This window comes from Ambystoma mexicanum, chromosome 4q (assembly GCF_040938575.1).
Source record: "Ambystoma mexicanum isolate Mex_15411 chromosome 4q, UKY_AmexF1_1, whole genome shotgun sequence".
NCBI classification, from domain to species: domain Eukaryota; kingdom Metazoa; phylum Chordata; class Amphibia; order Caudata; family Ambystomatidae; genus Ambystoma; species Ambystoma mexicanum.
In genome coordinates, this window is record NC_090928.1 from 158117242 (window position 1) to 158135876 (window position 18635).

At 46.4% G+C, this 18635-nt stretch overlaps 1 protein-coding gene across 14 annotated transcripts in view; it reads right to left on the minus strand.

The window, feature by feature from the left end:
- The window catches only part of QKI (QKI, KH domain containing RNA binding), a 483284-nt gene extending 468210 nt beyond the window's left edge, over positions 1-15074 (minus strand). For 6 of the 14 annotated variants that reach the window (XR_011268110.1, XR_011268109.1, XM_069607682.1 and 3 more), the window contains exons 1-2: positions 14718-15073; positions 14334-14483 (exon numbers count right to left, since the gene is read on the minus strand). Coding sequence is in view for 9 of the 14 variants with exons in the window: in XM_069607682.1 (XP_069463783.1) it covers positions 14334-14483; positions 14718-14739 (172 nt within the window). In the remaining 5 variants the exon portion in view is untranslated. Of the gene's footprint in view, positions 1-12514; positions 12672-13910; positions 14157-14333; positions 14484-14717 lie in introns of those variants that run through there. The other 8 variants (XM_069607679.1, XM_069607677.1, XM_069607684.1 and 5 more) reach the window with 6 other exon arrangements.
- Positions 15075-18635: the final 3561 nt, after the last annotated feature.

Genomic DNA, 18635 nt, shown 5'->3' on the forward strand with positions numbered 1-18635 from the left:
TACAAAGTTACGATTTCTCTAGTAGATCTAACCAACGAGAAAGCCACCTTGTATACCCTCTTCTCACAGCAGCTACTATAATATCCATACAAGATAAAAACCATTATAAATTGATGTGTCATTGTACCCCATACCTTGACAGAAATGCAATTTGTTACATTAACCCATTCAATATAAAAACTTGAAAAATGGATAGCATGGTGCCTGCAACAAAGGCTGCACGGTTCCTGGCTTAAAAGCAAAAGCTAACTTTTCACCAAAGCAAAACACACCTTTGTTATGAACGGCTTTCAGCTGCTCAATAATCCTGCCATAAACTAAGATAACGTTATCCCAATCGATTACAATGTATACGATAAGATTAAGAGTCCATTATTCATAATTAGTCTAAACGCTGCAGCCATGTAAAGCAAATAACCATGAACGTAGTTGCTGTCGCTATATGTGGTGAATGCAGTAGCCTACAGACCAACAACGTTCCATTGTATTTGGAACAATTTTTGAGAAATTATCTCATAGCGTGTGCCTCTGTGCAACCCGCAAGTCACTCGGCTAGCACCAACCAAAAAATAAATAAAATACACTCCTGGAAGGCTCTTTTTAAATGTCCACTCAGTAAATAAGATGCACAATAAAAGCAAACCTCTAACGGCTACTAATCTTGGCAGGTTAAGAGAACAGGGGCATAGAGGGGTACAGTGCTTTGATTCAGCTGGGGAGCCCGAATGAAAACTTGGATCTCTCATTACGACAGCAGAAAAACTTAGTCACTAGACTAGACCAGAGCTGCTGGCGAAAGCAGGGCCAGGGCGCCCTCAACCCACGGATTAGGATGCCAAGGATTGATGAGATCTATGCAATCGGCCTGCCTTACAGCGCTGGCTTAGGACATCTGGGTCTCCAAGAAATCCAAGAGCTGCAACTAACTAAAGTTGTAGGGTTGGTACTGAAAGGCTACGAAACCATATGCAACCTCCAAAAAGTGCCATCTGTCCACATCTACCAACAGACAAAAATAAATGCACGTAACGAAAACGGAGAATACGCATTTTGCAAGTGCCTGAAACAGCGGTGCATAAAGTCACCTTTCAACATAAGCAGCTGCAAAATCTGCATTAAAGCAACAGAAGTTAGTGCCAAACGAATGTGAATGAAAATAGCAAGAAAATGGAATTAAGGGTACCCAGAAACTCACGTTCAGGATGTTTACATTTCAAACACCCAGCGTTAAATTCGGGGTGTGTTTAATGCAACAAGAACAAAGTGGCATCGGGCCACAACGGGGGCGGTTCTTACATAGCATTGCATACATGTTTACGAAAAGCTTCAAATGTATTGGTTTATGTTCACGGAGGAGTGCATTTGCGGCAAAACTAAATGAAAATCCTTGCTCACTCATCTCCGTTTGCAACAAACGCAAATCTGATCTTCTATTTTAATGTATTAAAATTACTTAGCTATTTTCAATAGCAAGTCAGCAAGAAAAGTAAAGAAACGTATTCTAATGCAAATGAAAAACATACAGCAGGAAAGTGACAAGCAAAGGGCTGCCAGTGCCAAGAAACTAAGCACGGTTCTTCGAGCTCAAACCAGGATGCATAAAGCAGACAGCGGTCACGTGGCCATCCAATTCATAACGTTAATCGCGCACAACAGTGTTAAATTGAAAAGATGCATTTGGCCGAAACTGAAAACGCCGAAAATGTTGCAAGCGATAGGATTATGAAGAAAGCCACTGTGAAAATGTATAAAGGTCGACGATGTACACGTTGATTCTATCAATAATCCCAGTATGTAAACGGGAGGCCAATCGCTGCCCCTTTCACTGAAAGGACAATATGGACATTCACGATAGAGAAGTTATGCAGAACTAGTCGGCAGCGGGTTCTGGAAAGGAGCCAGGTGTCATTAACAGTTTTATCCCTTCATTAATCTCGGCGTCTAATAGACTGACTGCTGTGCAACAAAACAAGGGATTTCTAGTGCCAAACACCAATACATGTCTGAAAGAACTCCTCCCACACGTTAAATTCAACTCGCGTAAACATTAAAAAGCACGATTTGCAAAAAGAGCAAGACAACACGGGACATTTTTTAAAAAGAACGCTGCTCAAAAATAGTGATTTACTAAACACCCTTCCCAGTCCCCGCCATCCCCCACACTGCTGAATTATCTCATGGCTGCTGCCCGTTATTTGATTCCCAGAACGGCTGCACCTGGGGAAGAAGCGATACCCGTTGAAGGAAGGAGGGTGGGGCCAGAAAAATCGGAGGAAAACAGGTTGAAGCTTCTGTGGAGTATACTTATTTTACTCAGTGTTGCTGGGGCGGTTTAGCAGAACCGTGGTGCCACGGCCTGCTCTGAAATGGGCATTATTGGTCACACGATTCAACTTACTGCTGACCATTCTCTCTTTGCCTGTACCGATAGAGCAGCTGCCGCGACAGCAGAGCAACCACAGTAGCAGGGCAAAGAGAAAACCGAGGAAAAGGGAACCACGCTGATGGACTTGGGCGCCCCTGGATGCCGCCATACCGAGCTACGGCAGAGGATGTAAAACGTGGTTAGTTAGGGAGGCCAGCATACAGATAATTGGCCGACTTCCTGTATCAGAAACCATACATCTTCTGGGCTCACACTATAGGTGCTAGGGCTGCAATACGCACAGTGTAGGCCACTTAACTAAATGCACACACCACAAGGTGCATTTCACCTTAAAGAATAACCCAAAAACATGGCAATCACCTCCACTCTTTGTCTCACCAACTTGTGGAGGTTGCTTTAAAAATTGGTAAAATAACTGTTTGCGGTCCAAGGAAGGAATCCCCATCTTTTAAAAATGGTGGTCAATGCCTCCTTCACATTATTTCAGACTCTCAAGGCACACACTCTAATGCGCAGTTGCTATTCCTGTCCTACACTGCTGTCAAAGGGCAGGTGTGGAAGTTAGTTATAGTTATTTTATAAGCTGTAAGTGACACGAAAAACATTTTGTAAAATATGTACTATAGTCCCGTTGTCTGTGGGCAGTTCGTTAGTTGATAGAAATACCGATTCAAAGTGAAAAACAAAATATCTGAAGATTGCTTTCAACACACAGGTTTTAGTAAGTAACCTGGCAAAGACAAACGGATGCCTGCAGGGGTCCAGATGTACCAGCACTCACTTAATAAACAAGACATGGTCCAAACTCAAAATGTTAGTTCAAGCCCTTTTGTTTCAATTATGGCATTGAAGTGGACGTTTCTCTATTGTTGGCCATTGGAGAAGAGATTTATACAGAGGAGATAGACCATTTTCACTGCTCCACGCCATGCATGGTTTGGATACGTTCAGAAGCTGCAGCACTTAATGCTATAAGAGAAAGCAGGCCGACACATTGCGCTCTACAACATCTAGTGGTGAAGGAAGAGACGTATGCCTGGCTAGCAACTTGAAATGCTTACCCCTGCAAGAAAGCATAAAAGATCCTACAAGTCAAAAACTGAACGTACACCTGCGACACAACCAGACACGGAAACCAAGATCTGTGTACAAAACTATTCTCACCGTGGCAGAGCATGGTTTACCAACACAGCAAAGACAAACCACATACACCAAATATCAGAAAAGGAACTTGTAATATGAGCTGGTTTAGCAGGGAGCAAATAGAGAGCGGTAGCATCGGTCCAATAAAAGTTCAACCCGTCTTAAAAGCGCTACAATTATGTACAAACTCAACCATCTAGAGCCAGTTAAAAGGAAACTTCAGACCGACGACCCTGCAAGAGTCAACTGATACTAGGCAAGAGATCCCCAAAAAATAAAACACAAACTAAATAAAAATTAAAAAAAAAAAGAATAAAAAGGAAATCTGTGAACACGAAGATATCCACATTGTAAAAACAGAGTGCCCGTTTCTAGAATGCTACTCGAAGCTTGAAAGGCAAATAAGCATACCAGTGTAGCTGAAGATAGATCACAAAAAGGCACCGAAAGAAAAAACATAATTAGGGGTAAAAGTCAAACGTGGCCTTGGTCCAAGTGACTACATACAGAAAAGGCATAAAATATTCTTAAGAGTTCATTTTACAAAGCAAGCATGAATAAAAATGAAGTTCAAAACATCCCTTGTATGTATCTACACATAGCACTTTCAGGGGGACTGAGCCCACTTTCTCCAGCACTGCACCATTTCCTGGGAGTGTTCACATACAACTCCTGGTATGCAGACACCTACCCCGAGCCCCAAATTATACCCTTTAGTCCAAACTCCAATCCCAACCTATCTGTTGCAGAGTTATAGGTGCTGTATCCACTACTTAAAGATCTAGAACGTCAAACAATGTCATGTTCAATTCTGTCATATTTAACATTGCATGAAGTGCAGTATTTCGCTAGCTTCAATCGCAAGGCACCCCCATTATGCCTCCCTTATAGCTTGATCGGAAAGGTCTAGAATTCTCAATCTCCACAAAACAAATGGATTACATAACTTAGTTAACAGCATTGCAACATCTCTGTGGTGATTCAATAGGCTTACATGCTGACGTTTTTCAATTGGTAAGTGTGACTGTGCAAAGCATACAGGGGGTTACTACGACAGAGTAATGACTGCAGGGTTTGAGACACCAAAAAGGAACACAAAACATCGGCAAAAACAGGAATGAAAATACCTTTGTTTTTATTTTAAAATAACTCTCGCTCCACTGCACTTCCTCCAATCCGCAATTGGGAACTTTTTCCACAACACAGAAAGTTTGCGAATGTTTATTGTGGACTTCTGTATTCAACTAAAGCGCTTTATATATTAAATCACGGGGTGCACACAAATAAATACATTCCAGGCAGAGATTAAACAGAAGCCTAAAAAGGGACCTCGGTAACATCAAAGCAATTGAGAGGTAGTCCTCCACGAGGTTATTAGAATGCCAACAATTGCAGGATAACGTTCCACATGTCCCAAATAGTAGCTGGTTGCAAAGCCTATTTGCTTAAGAAAGGAAGCACCAAACCAAGATTAAACTGTGTTAGTAACTGAACTCAATCCCGACCAGCTGTTCTGAATTCAGTAAGGTAGAATTTTGACAGACACTAGATATCTGCCGCATGCCTGTACACGGCTGCTAGGTTGTAGTGGGCTATGGGACAGACTTCTTTTCTGCTCAGCCAATCACATGACTGCAGCACCTCAGTTAATTATCCAGCACACACCTAGACAGCAGCTTCTGGCCTTACAGGGGCACGCCGGCCACCTACCTGCACGTCCCCCCGCCCTCATTTATCACATGGAGCCTTTGCGCAGACAGTCTTCAGGACTGCCTGTCTGATAAATTGCTTCGCTATTCATCCCATGTTAATCTTAGGCTGACGCAACTCCACCTTCGCAACTCAAGCCACTTAACAATATTAAAAGCGGTGCACTAGCAACATGCATTAAAACCGGCACATGGAACCAACCAATTCCATCATGAATAGTTATGAATACACGTAGCTAATAAATCAATAGGCACTGGGTTTATTTCGCCCCATTATCTAAATAGCCTGGGTTCGGTCCTTTGGGCTTGTAGAAGCCAGGCTTGAATACCGAGTAGATGCAAATACTCTTAACCCCAGGATGCAATCTTCATTACTCGTCTGCCAATCCGAAGGAACCGTCAGTTTAAGGACAAGGGGAAGTGAAAGAAATTGTTTTGCGGGGGTTCTATTAGTGGTTATCAATGCACACACGCAAAACCCCAACAAGTCAAAAACGACTGTCCAAAAGGTAAAATAAAAATATAAGATCTCCGCCACAATTTGGCAAAAAGTCATCATATTCCGTCATACCAGTAAAGACTTTCAGTTTATGCATTGACCCTTAAAAGATGCTACACACATTCGTTTGCAGCAGGGTGCTTAGGCGCACACTGAGAGCCCTCCAACGGCAGTAACCCATTGGAGTTGCTGGGAAACAGGCAGGCTGATTGACAACATCAGCTGCACTCGAAAGGAAGGAGTTCAGATGGAGCTACAGCACTGCATGCGACAGAAATCTGAAGTGCAGCATATGAGAACAGACAGAAAACTGGAAATTACACAGAAATATGCAAGCACCTTTGCATGCACCAACAGGTATTAAAATAAATTAGGCAATTGCCCAGATTTAACAGAGCTCCGATTTACTCAGTATTGTTTTGGTCCCGTTTTCTCTCTGCATGGAAAACTGAGCTTCTGCAGCAATTTCACGGCAGCGTGCAGGGAGGATTTGATGTAATTAGATACTAGGATTCTAGATCCCACCCAGAGACTACTTTACCAACATAAACATATAGTGGATAACTCTTCAGTTCAATTGTCAATTAACAGATAAACGTGCTCTGAAATTGGAGAAATACAAATTTGAAGAGCTGGAAAGGTTTTAGAGGGCTCCCAGCAGAATAAACTTCAGGCCGCTTTCAGGCTACTGCATACTCCCAATCACAGTCCACACAAGGGTAATTTCAGGTTACGCAACTGCATTGGTTAATTCAGGAGGAAATCAAAAGGCATTACATACGCCATATCACGGCTCAACGTCTAGTTCACCCCTAAGCTGACATAAGGGCCTTCCATTTCAAACGCGTGTTGAGTACGGGAAGAAACATATGGACTTTTTGCATCCGAGGTACTAGGTGCATGATTAGGAGGTTGAATAATCGAAATTGGAAGAGGTTTGTGTCAGAGGGATTGATTTCAGAACTAAGGGAATAGAACTTAAAATGAAAAATAAGAATGCAAAAGCCGATTATTCATATTTGTGTACCTCATCAATTAAGATAATGTGAAACAGCATTTATTTACCAATAAAAGTTATCATTGTACTGTTTCAATTATCGTTTCTACAACCGCATATTGGCATGAACATGTTGATTTGTTTTAGCTCAACAGGTGTAATGCATTAGCATTACAATGGCTAAGATATCGTTTGCAAGCATATTTACCAGCACAGGCATTGCCAGAACACAGTTTTGTCTTCACATCAAACAAGAACCAAAAAAGAGCCCCAAGAAATCAATTGTTTGAAACGTAATGTTGTGTGCAACAGATGATGAAAATGGAGAGTCTAACTTTTGAATGAATTGCATGAGACCCAGACTAATTTGGTTTCAATACTGCAAAGGTTCCACAGTTCTAAAAAAAATTAACCGAGCTACCAGAAATTGTAACCCGCAAAATAGTTTAAGTGAGAAAAAAAATGTATTACAAATATTTCACTGTTGATGGATAACAGTCAATTCAATGACAAAATTCAAATCAACTGATGGAGAACACAATAAGGGTGTGATTTCGACTACATTTTATTTAAAGGGTCAGGGGGCTCTTAATTGAAAGAAAATGAAATACAACTCTGGATGATGCTTACTTAGAGTAGGCACTGTGGGATTGAAAACTTGCTTCCAATTACATTTTATTGGAAGATTGGCGACAATGCAAGGTCTTAAAGCACCCTTTTAAGATTAGCCGGATGTAGTTACTTCAAACTAGAGGAGGAATTTTCAAAGCGACAGGGAGCAACACCAATGGAGTCGGGTGAAATGGGGTTGCAACAGCCTACAAGGATCACTTTCTGGGGGGTTCTGTCCTATACTCGTGCATCTATCATTTCAACACTGCATCGTTTGGACAAGGGCAAATAATATCCAAACAGTGCATGCCATGCACCTAAACAGGTTAGGAGGGTCCTGCAAACATATTGCATGTGCTCTACGAAGCAATGGGGAAGAGAGGAGAAGAAGAGTACATGGTTAACCTAAACTACAATTTTTAGAAGATTGGAGGGAGCAGGAATCCACTGGCGGTGGATGCTTTACACATGCTAAAGAAATCCGATATGAAGAGACCAGAAATTATATCAGAGTTGAAAAAGTATTCCAGGTAACAACCATTGCTAGTCCATAGGCTTGTAACAAAAGCAAGAGTGTGCAGAAACTGTGTGGCTTAGATATTGCACCAACAAAAACGTGTTGCTTGATTTCTCCAAGTGACAGCCAAAAGAAACAGGACTGCTTACTTAAAGTGATACTTTTCACAGACTACTGTAGAGAACATACTTTTAACAACTCAAACCACAAATAGTACATTTTTCCCCCCAGGCACACGATGCTACCGTGCGTTTCATTCTCTGATCAAATCCAAAACAAAACCATTTTTTCAAAACTAGTCCAGGAAAATTGATATTGCCTTTTATTTGGCATGCAACAACTTAAAATGGCAAGGCGGTGATGGGGGACAAATTAGCCAGCCGCTTAAGTTGTGCAGCATGGTGATCAATGGTGGGATAAGTTCTGCATAGGAAGCTTAAAAACACCCATCCCTCTATTGAGAAACTCAAGGAAATAAGCATAAATCTGGCACAAGCAGTAGCCATGCTTGATGTGAAATATTTTCTCCCTAAAGAGGAAATTGAGTGGCAGCAAAAGAAAGTCCAATCAATTAGTACAGCTGTACCCGTTTCTATGACTGTACTGAAGCATAATGGGCCATTATAAAAAGGTATCTACTTATTAAAACAGACAGAAAAGCCTAGGGGCCCAGTCAAACTCCCTCAACCACAGCACTGCCAATGTCTCAGACAAGTTACAGTATGCTACACAATCCAGAAAGAATTAGTCGACTTCAAACGTTCTGCATTTCTGAGAATTGGGTGACTTGGGGGTGGGGGGCGTGGAAGCGGGGAGTTGCGTTGCAGACAGGAGTTTGGCATTAAACAAAATAATAAAAGGGCAAAAAACGCCTACAATTGCTCTATGCCTTTGCAATCTCAAGAAAAGGTCTCAGCATAAACCAATTAGCCATGAATACTGAGAGAAAAACATAGGAGGGGACGGGACCCTGGGATTGTTGCATTCAGACAAAGTGTTGTTATCCACCAGTCAATCCATTTGTGGAGAGGAGAGTGGAAGGCCAAGGGTTACATTTTTTATTTTGTCCAGACATGTAGCACAAAGCCCAATTATGCTGAATCCCACTATGACAGTCCCAACAGCCGCATGCCTGTCTTTTCTTTGAAGGGACTTGTGAAAAGAGGATGTGACGGAGCGCCACCACCCAACTTCCTCATTTTGTGGGTGCTTGCAAGGCACAGCAGGTTACCAATATGCAAAATGTGCACTTTTTTGTGGACACAGTGGCAAATGCAAAGGGCCTTAAAAAGTCATTCTTTCTTAGGGAAAGTAGTGTATGAGCCTTGGTCTTTTGCTGCACTCAATTTGCCTGAACGGTGTGTGTAGCCTGGCCGTTAGCATGGTGCAGGTCTTTGCAGCCAGTCACGCACACCCATACATCTGCAATCAATGATCGGGCTGGGCCAATTAGAACCAATTTAGCTAGAACCCATTCACCAAAGGTTTTGCTCGGAAAGAAATAAAAAGGGTGTTCCTGTTCACAGCACTAATTGAAAAGGACTACTCCTAGAAAGTTATGCATTACAATAGACAATACATGTGCACTACTGGTATCGTTGCTTGGGTGCAGGGAACACCACAGAAACAAAAAAAAAAACGCCTTACCAGTCAAAGGCACCCAAAGCAGATATGAAACGGGTAAGCATGCCCTTCTAGCTATAAGCTGACAACATCTCTGCACAACCCCAACTTGGAGTGGGGGTGAGGAGTGGGTGACAAAAAGCAAATGAGGTAGGCAAACACAGCAGTCCATGACATTATGCGAGCAATAAGAGCAAAACTACGTCCACGACTATGACCCCATATCACGGTGGATGTATTTCAAGCACTCTTGAATTGCCGTCATGATTTACAACCTATTAAATGACGAACCGAGACTAAAAGCGTCTGCCCATATGGAAGTCAGAATTTGAATTGGTACACCAAGAGCCCCAACATGGAAACAGCGTAAAATCAAACCAGTGTGGAAACAGAGGCTGATCATTTGGAAACGCACTGCTTTTAATAAGTGAGCCACGTGAGAACTTCACAATGTCTTATCAACAACCTTTATGTTCCCAACACACAACTCTAGAAGTGAAATCACAGAAATTCTAAAGGAAATACCAATTTCTATACAACATGAATGTCTTGTTGAGGTAAAGACCTGATCTCCTGGCAAGGTTTTCGTTTCGGTTTCATAGTGTGCAATTCAAGTACAACTACAAACCACTGCAAGCAGCCAATAACGATTCAAGCAACAAGCCACCCGAACTAGAGCTATGGGAATGAGCCTTAACACAAAAAAAAAAAACTACAACAAGCGCACTCATAACAGCACACTCGTCTGACGACCAGCCTTGCTTAAGATTAACACAAACTAGATTTGTATGCTAGAAAAGAAGCGTACCAGAGGTATAGATACAACACATGTAAAGTGTACCTACTTAGACACGCTTTGCAGAACATCAATCAAACTTGACAGGATAGAGGAATGTTTCAAGCTTGCTAGGGTCCTGTGTGTGCTTCGTTTGAGTCGATAGGTTTAATTAGAGGAAGTGCAAACACTGACTTCCATCAAAGGCACCAGCTGTATGGAGTTTAATGGCATTCTTTACCATCAATCAAGTTACAAGGAATCTCCCAACCCCAAGCAACTGTAGTAAACAACAAAATTTAAGCACAACCTTTAGTGCGCTTGTCTAGTGAAGATTGCTTGTAGCGCACACACGCAAATAGAAAAAGGGGGATGAAGCAGCCGTGCAACACCTGAATATTATGTAACATGACAAGCAGGAGCTAGGTACAATTTCAAAAACATAACCCAGCCCCTCATCCAGATCAAGAGTCATCTCAATTGCACATCACAAATCGAGCCCAATCTAACAGGGACTCCATTGAAAACGCAGGCCTTCATCAAGAGTACTTCACATAAACCTAAAGAATTCATCTACTGCAAAATGATGGGTGCTCCCTTTAGACCAATACAACCATGCTCCTCTCCCAAACCCCATGATAGACTAGCAGGGCTTTCATGCCTGACCTCAGGAAACCCATCTTCCTCGTTTCACGAGCTACATTCACCAACTTGCATTGCAGCAAAGAACAAGGCTAGAGAAAATGTGTTCTACACTCACGCTGCCTAGATTGTCACAAACTTAGCAAGGCGCAGTGTCCAACACAAACACCATGCTTTCTATAAGTGATGTGCATGTGTGCGCTAGTGCGTTTAAAAAAAGGTAATGTTGTATTGCATGTATATGAACAGCCAGGGACAAGTTTTGCATTCGGCACTAGCCAACGGCTAGTGAGGAGTAATAAATGGGGGCTTGCGTGTAATGTGGAGAATAACGTTATCCCGGCTGGTAGCTTGAAATGTACACTGGCAAAAAACAAGTACATCAATCTGCACTGCTAGGCTCGAAATCCCCCTGGACATGATGCGTCACTCCATAAGTGGAGAAGATATAAACTTTTAGGAGAACGTGCACGACCAGTTTGGTTTTGCACACACAAACGATACTCTACTCTCCCCTTAAAGGGTTACGTGTGTGGTGAAAAGGGGAGGTGGGTGGTTTCTTGTTAATCTTAAAACGATATACAAATGCGATGGCACGACACAGCAATGAAAGGTTCGTCGGGTCCCAAGCTTTGACTCAATACACTCAAATAGGCAAGCCAGAAGGAGCGAAGAGCCATTCATGAGGTAGCAGTGATACTTCGGTAGTTCGACTGCGCGTCCTAAAAAGTACTGCGGAATCACACGTCTACGTCGTCTAAAAATCCCCAGCAGCTGTGCCAAAAAAAATAAAAACATCACTCTTAGTGTAATACTGTAATAACACTACGGAGCGAAGCTTTCAAATCTGCTCTAAGGAAAACACTTCAACCCAACTGCAGCCAAATTCAACGGAGAGCCTCCCATAATGTAAGTTTCAAGAGCAAATGGTGATTTTATATATAACACACACACGCCATTGAAACACAGCAACACCAAAGAACGGAAGCACACAATAAGCGCCACATGTACAGCACAGACCATGAAGATAAAATCAAGCTTTAAACAGTTCATCCAGCGAACAATGGCAGGAAAGGCAGGGTATCCCACGCTCAGGAAAGACCCCCTTCCTCTCTTAGCTCCGGTCCGATAAAAACAAATCCGACTGCCTAGTCCTCAGTGCAGTTAAAAATAAAATATAATAAAAAATGCGCTGGCAACAAGCAGACATTTTAAATATATGCAATGCTGGGCTACTCTCGGATCGATCCCAGTGTTTGGCTCCGAATTAAAAGCAAGAACTGACGGTCATCATTTGCATGCTGCAGCTGGAACTTGGATTCCAGGCATCACCACAAACCCTTGGGAAAACACAGAAACCACGTAGACCATGACAATAGCCCTCCCAATTCAGGTTTAGAATATGGCAAATCAGTATATGAATTCTTAAAATATGGTGGGGGTGTGTATGTACGTCCAGTGACTTGGGAGAAACACAAGTGGGGAATAGAAAAGACTAAAGATGGAAAGGGTATCGTTGCATAAATACATCTCAAGCCAGTAAAACGGGCGCTACTGATCGCACTTAAAACAATCCAATGAAAAGTGGCTGGCAGACCGAGTTTAATTTACCACGAGGAAACGTGAAGATGGTAGGAAATACATTTAAATCCGACGGAAGACAAACACGTCTCGAACGTCAAGCGCGGGGAGGGGCGAACACACAAGAAGTTGTAAGTGTGCGCCTGTTGGGCATGCTCGGGGAGCGCTGGTGTGAAGACAGCTGTGCTCACAGAGGGCTGGCGCCCCTTAGTGTCCAGCCCGGACGGAGCCCTGACAAAGTGAAGCAGACGCTCCCGGGAGCAGCATTTTTTCCACATTCCAGAAAGTTTTGTGCTTTCCCAGAGCCCCGCCCAGCACCACGAGGAGTAAGAGGCACCAAGGGTAGGCAGCAGCTGAAGCCCGGCGGGGAAGAGGGCGCGGCAGCCGCCCCATCACAGAAAGTTTTAAAGAGGCAACAGGCGAGGGGTTAAAACGGGGTGAATGTCTGCATAGAAATCCAGAATTAAAGCGATGCATAAAAGGGCTCTCTCCCAAAACCATAGTGAAATATACGGGTGATAGTTCCGGAGCCGCTCCAGGCCCAACTGCGCACGGACACCAAACAAAGTTAACAATAGTATGTTCTTGCGGTGGCGTACATTGGCTCGAAAGTCCGGGCAGCGTGCCCATAAGTTGGTGTTTTGCTCCTCAAACTAGTGTAAATATATATATGCCCCCCCTTTTTTTAGATCAATAGTACGCGCCAACAGCCTAAAGCGCACGTCACCCATCTCTTGTGCGCAGAATTCTCCAATCTGTGTTTACTTAAAGCGGCTCTTCGCTGAACAAAGCTTCGGTCACCCCCTGTGCTCACAGCCCTTCATTTTTCCGAGAAAGGGCACCTTGTTTAGAAAGAAAACAAAAATGACTACTTCCGATAGACTTGCCTCCCTCCCTAGTTGGCAACTTCTATCCGATCCTGCGCTGGACTAGAACCCCCCCCCCCCCCCAACAATGCACCTCCAAATTCCATCGTCAACCCACCACTAACCCTGTGAGCCTATGGCCGAGAAAGGAAATGAGCCACCAGCGTGTCCTCTTCACATTTCCTTCCTTAAACACAGTTCCTGCTTCGCCTGCACTTTTTTTTAGCTGCTGTCGTCTAACAAGCATCTCTGGGGATGAGAGGGGGGGGTGGTTTGGGGAGTTAAGGGGTGCGCTGATCGATCGCCCCCAAGCGCCATAAATAACTCCTGCAACACATGTTGCTAAAGAAAACATATCAAAACATCTCCACCATAACGCCAAATACCCTGTGCCCTAGCACCTCGGTTGCATTTCTGATTTGAAGTCACTCCTTCCTTTACTGCAGCTGTAGTGTCACCACCCCGACATGAGGCATAACCCCAACCACACAAATGTAACATTAAGGAATGGAACAATGAATACTAGTATCGTGAAAAGAAAAAGGGGGACAATAACAAACCAGGGAGGTGGAGGATAAGGTCATCGTTGGGGTGCCTTCAGTGGCGCAGGAAGGGTGTAGCTGCATGTGAGAGGGCATGACATGTGCCCCTCGGGCTGGAGAGGGGCGACATATTAACTCAAAATCGCTTAAGAGGTCTGTACAGGCCGAGTAGACACAGCAGCATGACATTCCTGCCCTGCGGGCCGGGGGCAAGCAGCGGCACTGCAGAAAGACGCGGCGAGAGGCCAGGGGGCATTCACACTCCCAAGGACTAAACAGATGAAGCAAGTCACAGCATGGCGGTGTGTGCAGAGGGGGAGAGGGAGGGGGGGGGCTGCTGCCCCTGCGTCACATTCCTGGCCATGCAGTCCCCTGAACCCCCTTTGGGGGGGTGGTACCGCAGGGCCAGCTCATGGAAACTCGTACACCAATGGTCCGTACCTTCGTCCAGCAGCCGCTCCAGGTGGTTGAAGATCCCACAGAAGTTAGGCAGGCTGCTCATGAGCTTCTTGTCGTTCATCAGCTGCATCAGATAGTCCGGGGTCGGCTTCGGCTTCTCCTTCGTTTCCATTTCCCCCACCATATTCCAGGCCAAAAAAAGGAAAACAAAAAAAAATACACTTATAACACAAGCTGCCCAAATACAAAGGAGGGGGAAGGGATTGGGGGTGGGGTTAGGGAGGAAGAAAATATATATATATTTACAAAAATAAATACAAAACACCGTGAGGTGGGGTGCGGGGTGAAAAAACTTGCCCCCCCCTGGCGGGGTTGCTTAGGGGCCCTCTTGGGAAGGGGGATTGCGCGGCGATTAACTCCTCCTCACCGGGAAAAAAAGAGAGTACATCGACTGAAGCCCCGGGGTCTGCGTGGTGCCGGTTGAGTGGGGCCCCAGCGAAGAGAAAAAGCTGCTGTCGTGGAGCGAAGCCCGGTCCGGCTACAGCAGCTCCTCTCAGGGGCGGCGCTCGGTTCCTGGCTTCAGCTCCTGTGCGGCGGCGACGGCTTCGCTGCTTCTCTGTGTCCGGGGGAGAGGGAAGAGAGTCTGTGTGTCGGCGGCGTCTCTGCGTGACTGCTGGCCGGTACGCTGCTGCGGGTGTCGCTGCTCGGTGTGGCGGACTTGGCTTCACTAGAGGCGGCGGCGGAGAGAAATCCGAGGGAGGCGGCCGTTAATCAGAGAACGAGGGGCGGCTGCAGGAGGGGAGTGAGGGCCGACCCTTCGCTCGCCACCGCCCCTTCCCCCTCCCACTTGTCCCTCCCCTTCTTCTTTCCTTCCCCCCGAAGCGGCTGTAAATCCCGTCCTGTCGGGGCTGACGAAGGAAGGAGAGACCGTTAACGTTTTTTTTCTATATTTTATTGTTTCACGGACTGCGAGTGGAACTCACGGTGTCAATGACGAGTAAACATTAACTGCGAGGACACAACTGGGTCCTTTTCATTATTTTTTTGGGGGATTCAGCTCGTGTGTCATACTCTTCCACCGCCGAGACTATACTGGCATTCAATGACTTACGGAGTGAGCTATCCGTTACGTACACGGCCAACTGGGTTGTGGTTACTGTTAGGCGCCACGCGCTATTTTTCGCGTGTCTCTTGGCTGTTCTGATACTGTCTGGAGTACAGTGGAATGTAAGCACGGCAGCGCGTGCCTGCGTGCGCGCGCACGTCTCCTCGCGCTCTTCCTTCCTCTTATCCAGCACTGTTCTCGTGATCAGGCGAGCGTGTTCTCACTGGCTGACTGAAACAAATCTCTTTAGAACTCTTAAAGCTGTCTTTTGCATTTTTTTTTAACCTCGCGTCCCCCCTCTTGCTCATGTGGGGTTGGTACTTAGCTCGCGTGGCGCTCTTGAGGCAGGCGCTAAAAAGCACGTGATTCTGACACCGAATACGCGCACTTCTAAAACCGCTGTCGCACTTAAAAGACATGGTTTTCGGGTGTGAGTGGCGATTGCTGTTGGACGTGGTGTTTTAACCATACCACTCAACCTTTTTTGGCCCCAGAATGAGTGAAACCGCACGATTTTGTTTTTGACGGATGAGAACCCTTTGACATGGATTTGCCAGTGCCTTTGCGGGCTCATTAGCTTATTAAATGGCGGGTGACACGCGCCTCACTTTGTGAGTTGATATGTATGCGCTCTAACGGACGGTAAAAGTCTGCGCGAAGGAGGCTGAAAGGTCTTCGGCAACCAACGCTGCCTGTACGTGAGATAATAAAAGGTCTAGACTCCCCCAGACCGCAGACAAATAGCCGTGAATTGTTCAGTTTCAAAACGGTGTAGCTTTCGGCAGGTAAGGCTGCATTTGCCACCCATATCAGAATACGGCATATTGAGGCCTGGAAACTATGCTGTTGCCTAGGGATCTAGGCCCAAATGAAGGACGCACACACGGAGAGATAGGAGGAACTTCTTTATTCTTTCACAACTAAAAGGAAGTGGCATTCGCAGCGCACGTGCCCCATAACCCCCTTGCACAGTCAGACTCCGCCTTTCCAACGGAGGGGGCTCCCGAGCGTTAACCCCTTGAGTCCCGGGTAACACTACCCCCGGACAATATGTCCAAACATCAACTTGACACCCTGTGTCTCAACACATAACTTAACACTCCTCAACAAGTCTCATCGGCTTCTTTATGAGCCGTCTCGGCCTCTCACCTCGAGTCCCCAGATCGGGCTCCTCTTCAATTACTTCACTCGGGGCCACATCCCGGGGGTCCCCTTCCGGGGGAAACCACTCATCATCCCTCTGCATTAGTGGTTCCGGTGAGAGTGCCCTTTGAGCTCCTTCCGTGGGCTCTCTCCTTGCATATGGCCTGAACTGTTGACAGTTTCTGGTGACGGTCCTGTTCTCATCTTCCGCCGTCACCATCGTGCCTTTCATGGCAACAATCCTCAGGGGGCTTGGAGCAAACCTCGGGTCTGTCTTCCTGCTTGCCGGCTGCTGTACCAGGACTTCATCTCCCACCTGGAGCCCCGGCAGTACCGCTCCTCTTCGAGCATCGGTGCGACGCCTCGCATTCTCTTTTGCCACCGCATCTCTCTGGAGGAGATCTTGGTCGGCCGGCTCAGCCTGCACCGTACTCCTCGGGATGCGAGTTCGCACTTCATATCTAAACATGAGCTCAGCAGGCGTCTTGTTTGTGACCTCATGGGGAGTGTTTCTGTAGTCTCTTAACAGGCGGCATAGGGCTTGGTGTGTATCAACGGCGTCCAGCCGTGCCCTCTGAATGGCCTTCTTAATCGATGCCATAAATCGCTCCGCCATTCCATTCGCCTGGGGGTGGCGTGGTGTGATCTTCATGTGCCTGAACCCCAGGTGCTCTGCCAGTGTCCCAAATTCGTGCCCACAGAACGGTGGTCCGTTGTCGGACTTGACCCACTTGGGGATCCCCCACTCACTGAAGACCTCTTCTATCGTTGCCGCAACTTGAGAGAACGCTGTGGAGCTGACTCTCTTGGCAATCGGAAATCTTGAGTGTTCATCCACGAAGAGCAGAATATAGTCGCCCGCTTCAGTGGGCCCGTAAAAATCCATGGCTACTCGTTCCCAAGGGTGCTCAGGTATTTGAGTGTGTTGGAGCGGGGGCGGATGTTCTGCAGGGGCTGTGCACTGACAGGCGTGGCAGTTCCTCACCCACTCGTCCACAGCTGCGTCCAGGAGGGGGAACCACACATGGCATCTGAGCTGCTTCTTTGTGTTCTCGGCTCCCCTGTGACCTTCATGAGCTATGCTAACCACCTCGCTCCTGAGTGTGGCAGGGATGACGATCCTACACCCTCTGAGCAGAATGTTATCGTCCTTTACCGCCAGTTCACCATGGACCCTGGCTAGCCGTTCGATTTCTTGCTTGTTCACCCCCGGGTGAGCTAGAGTGGCTCTGTGGTGATCTTTCCACTTGTTGGCGGTCGTGAGGCTGATCGCCAGGGCTGTCGTCGGATCGGCTGCCGACGCGGCCGCTACCCTTTCGAGTGACAGTGCCGGGGGCAGCGCCTGAGCCGCCACATATTGCACATACGCAACGTCCCCCTTCCGTGCCAGCGGGGCCCCTACTGGGTGTCGGGAGAGGTAGTCGGCGGGGTTAAGGTCGCCCCCCGGGCGATGTACGATATCGTAATCGTATTCCTGGAGGCGGATGCCCCACCTTTCAATCCTCGGTGGCATCTTGGTATGCGGGTTCCCAAACAATGAGAGAAGCGCCTGATGATCGGTGATCAGCGTAAACTTCTTTCCGATTATAAAGTTATGAAAATGCTCACACGCCCAGACCGCTGCCAAGCTCTCCTTCTCGGCCTGGGAGTAGGCTAGTTCAGGCGTTGATAGCGCTCGGCTCGCGTATGCAATCACGTGTCTGGGGTTAACATCTGCGCCACTGGTTTGGGCCAGAATGGCGCCGAGGCCTACTGGGCTGGCATCGACTACCACCTCGGTGTGCCACTGTGGGTTGAAATATGCGAGGCGATGGGCCTCGGCGAGAGCTTGCTTGATGTCCGCAAAAGCCTGTTGACAGGCCTGTGTCCATTCAAACGGCGACTCCTTCTGTAGCAGTTTCCTCAGTGGGTCTGTGATGGAGGCATAGTGGGGGATGTACCTTGCGCAGTATCCTGCCATGCCAAGGAACGAACGGACATCCGCCACTTGTCGGGGCTCGGCGAGGTTGGTGATCGTCTCGACCTTCTCGGGGTCAGGCAGCATGCCGTCCTTGGAGAAGATATGTCCAAAGAACTTGAGTTTTGTTTTGCCGAAC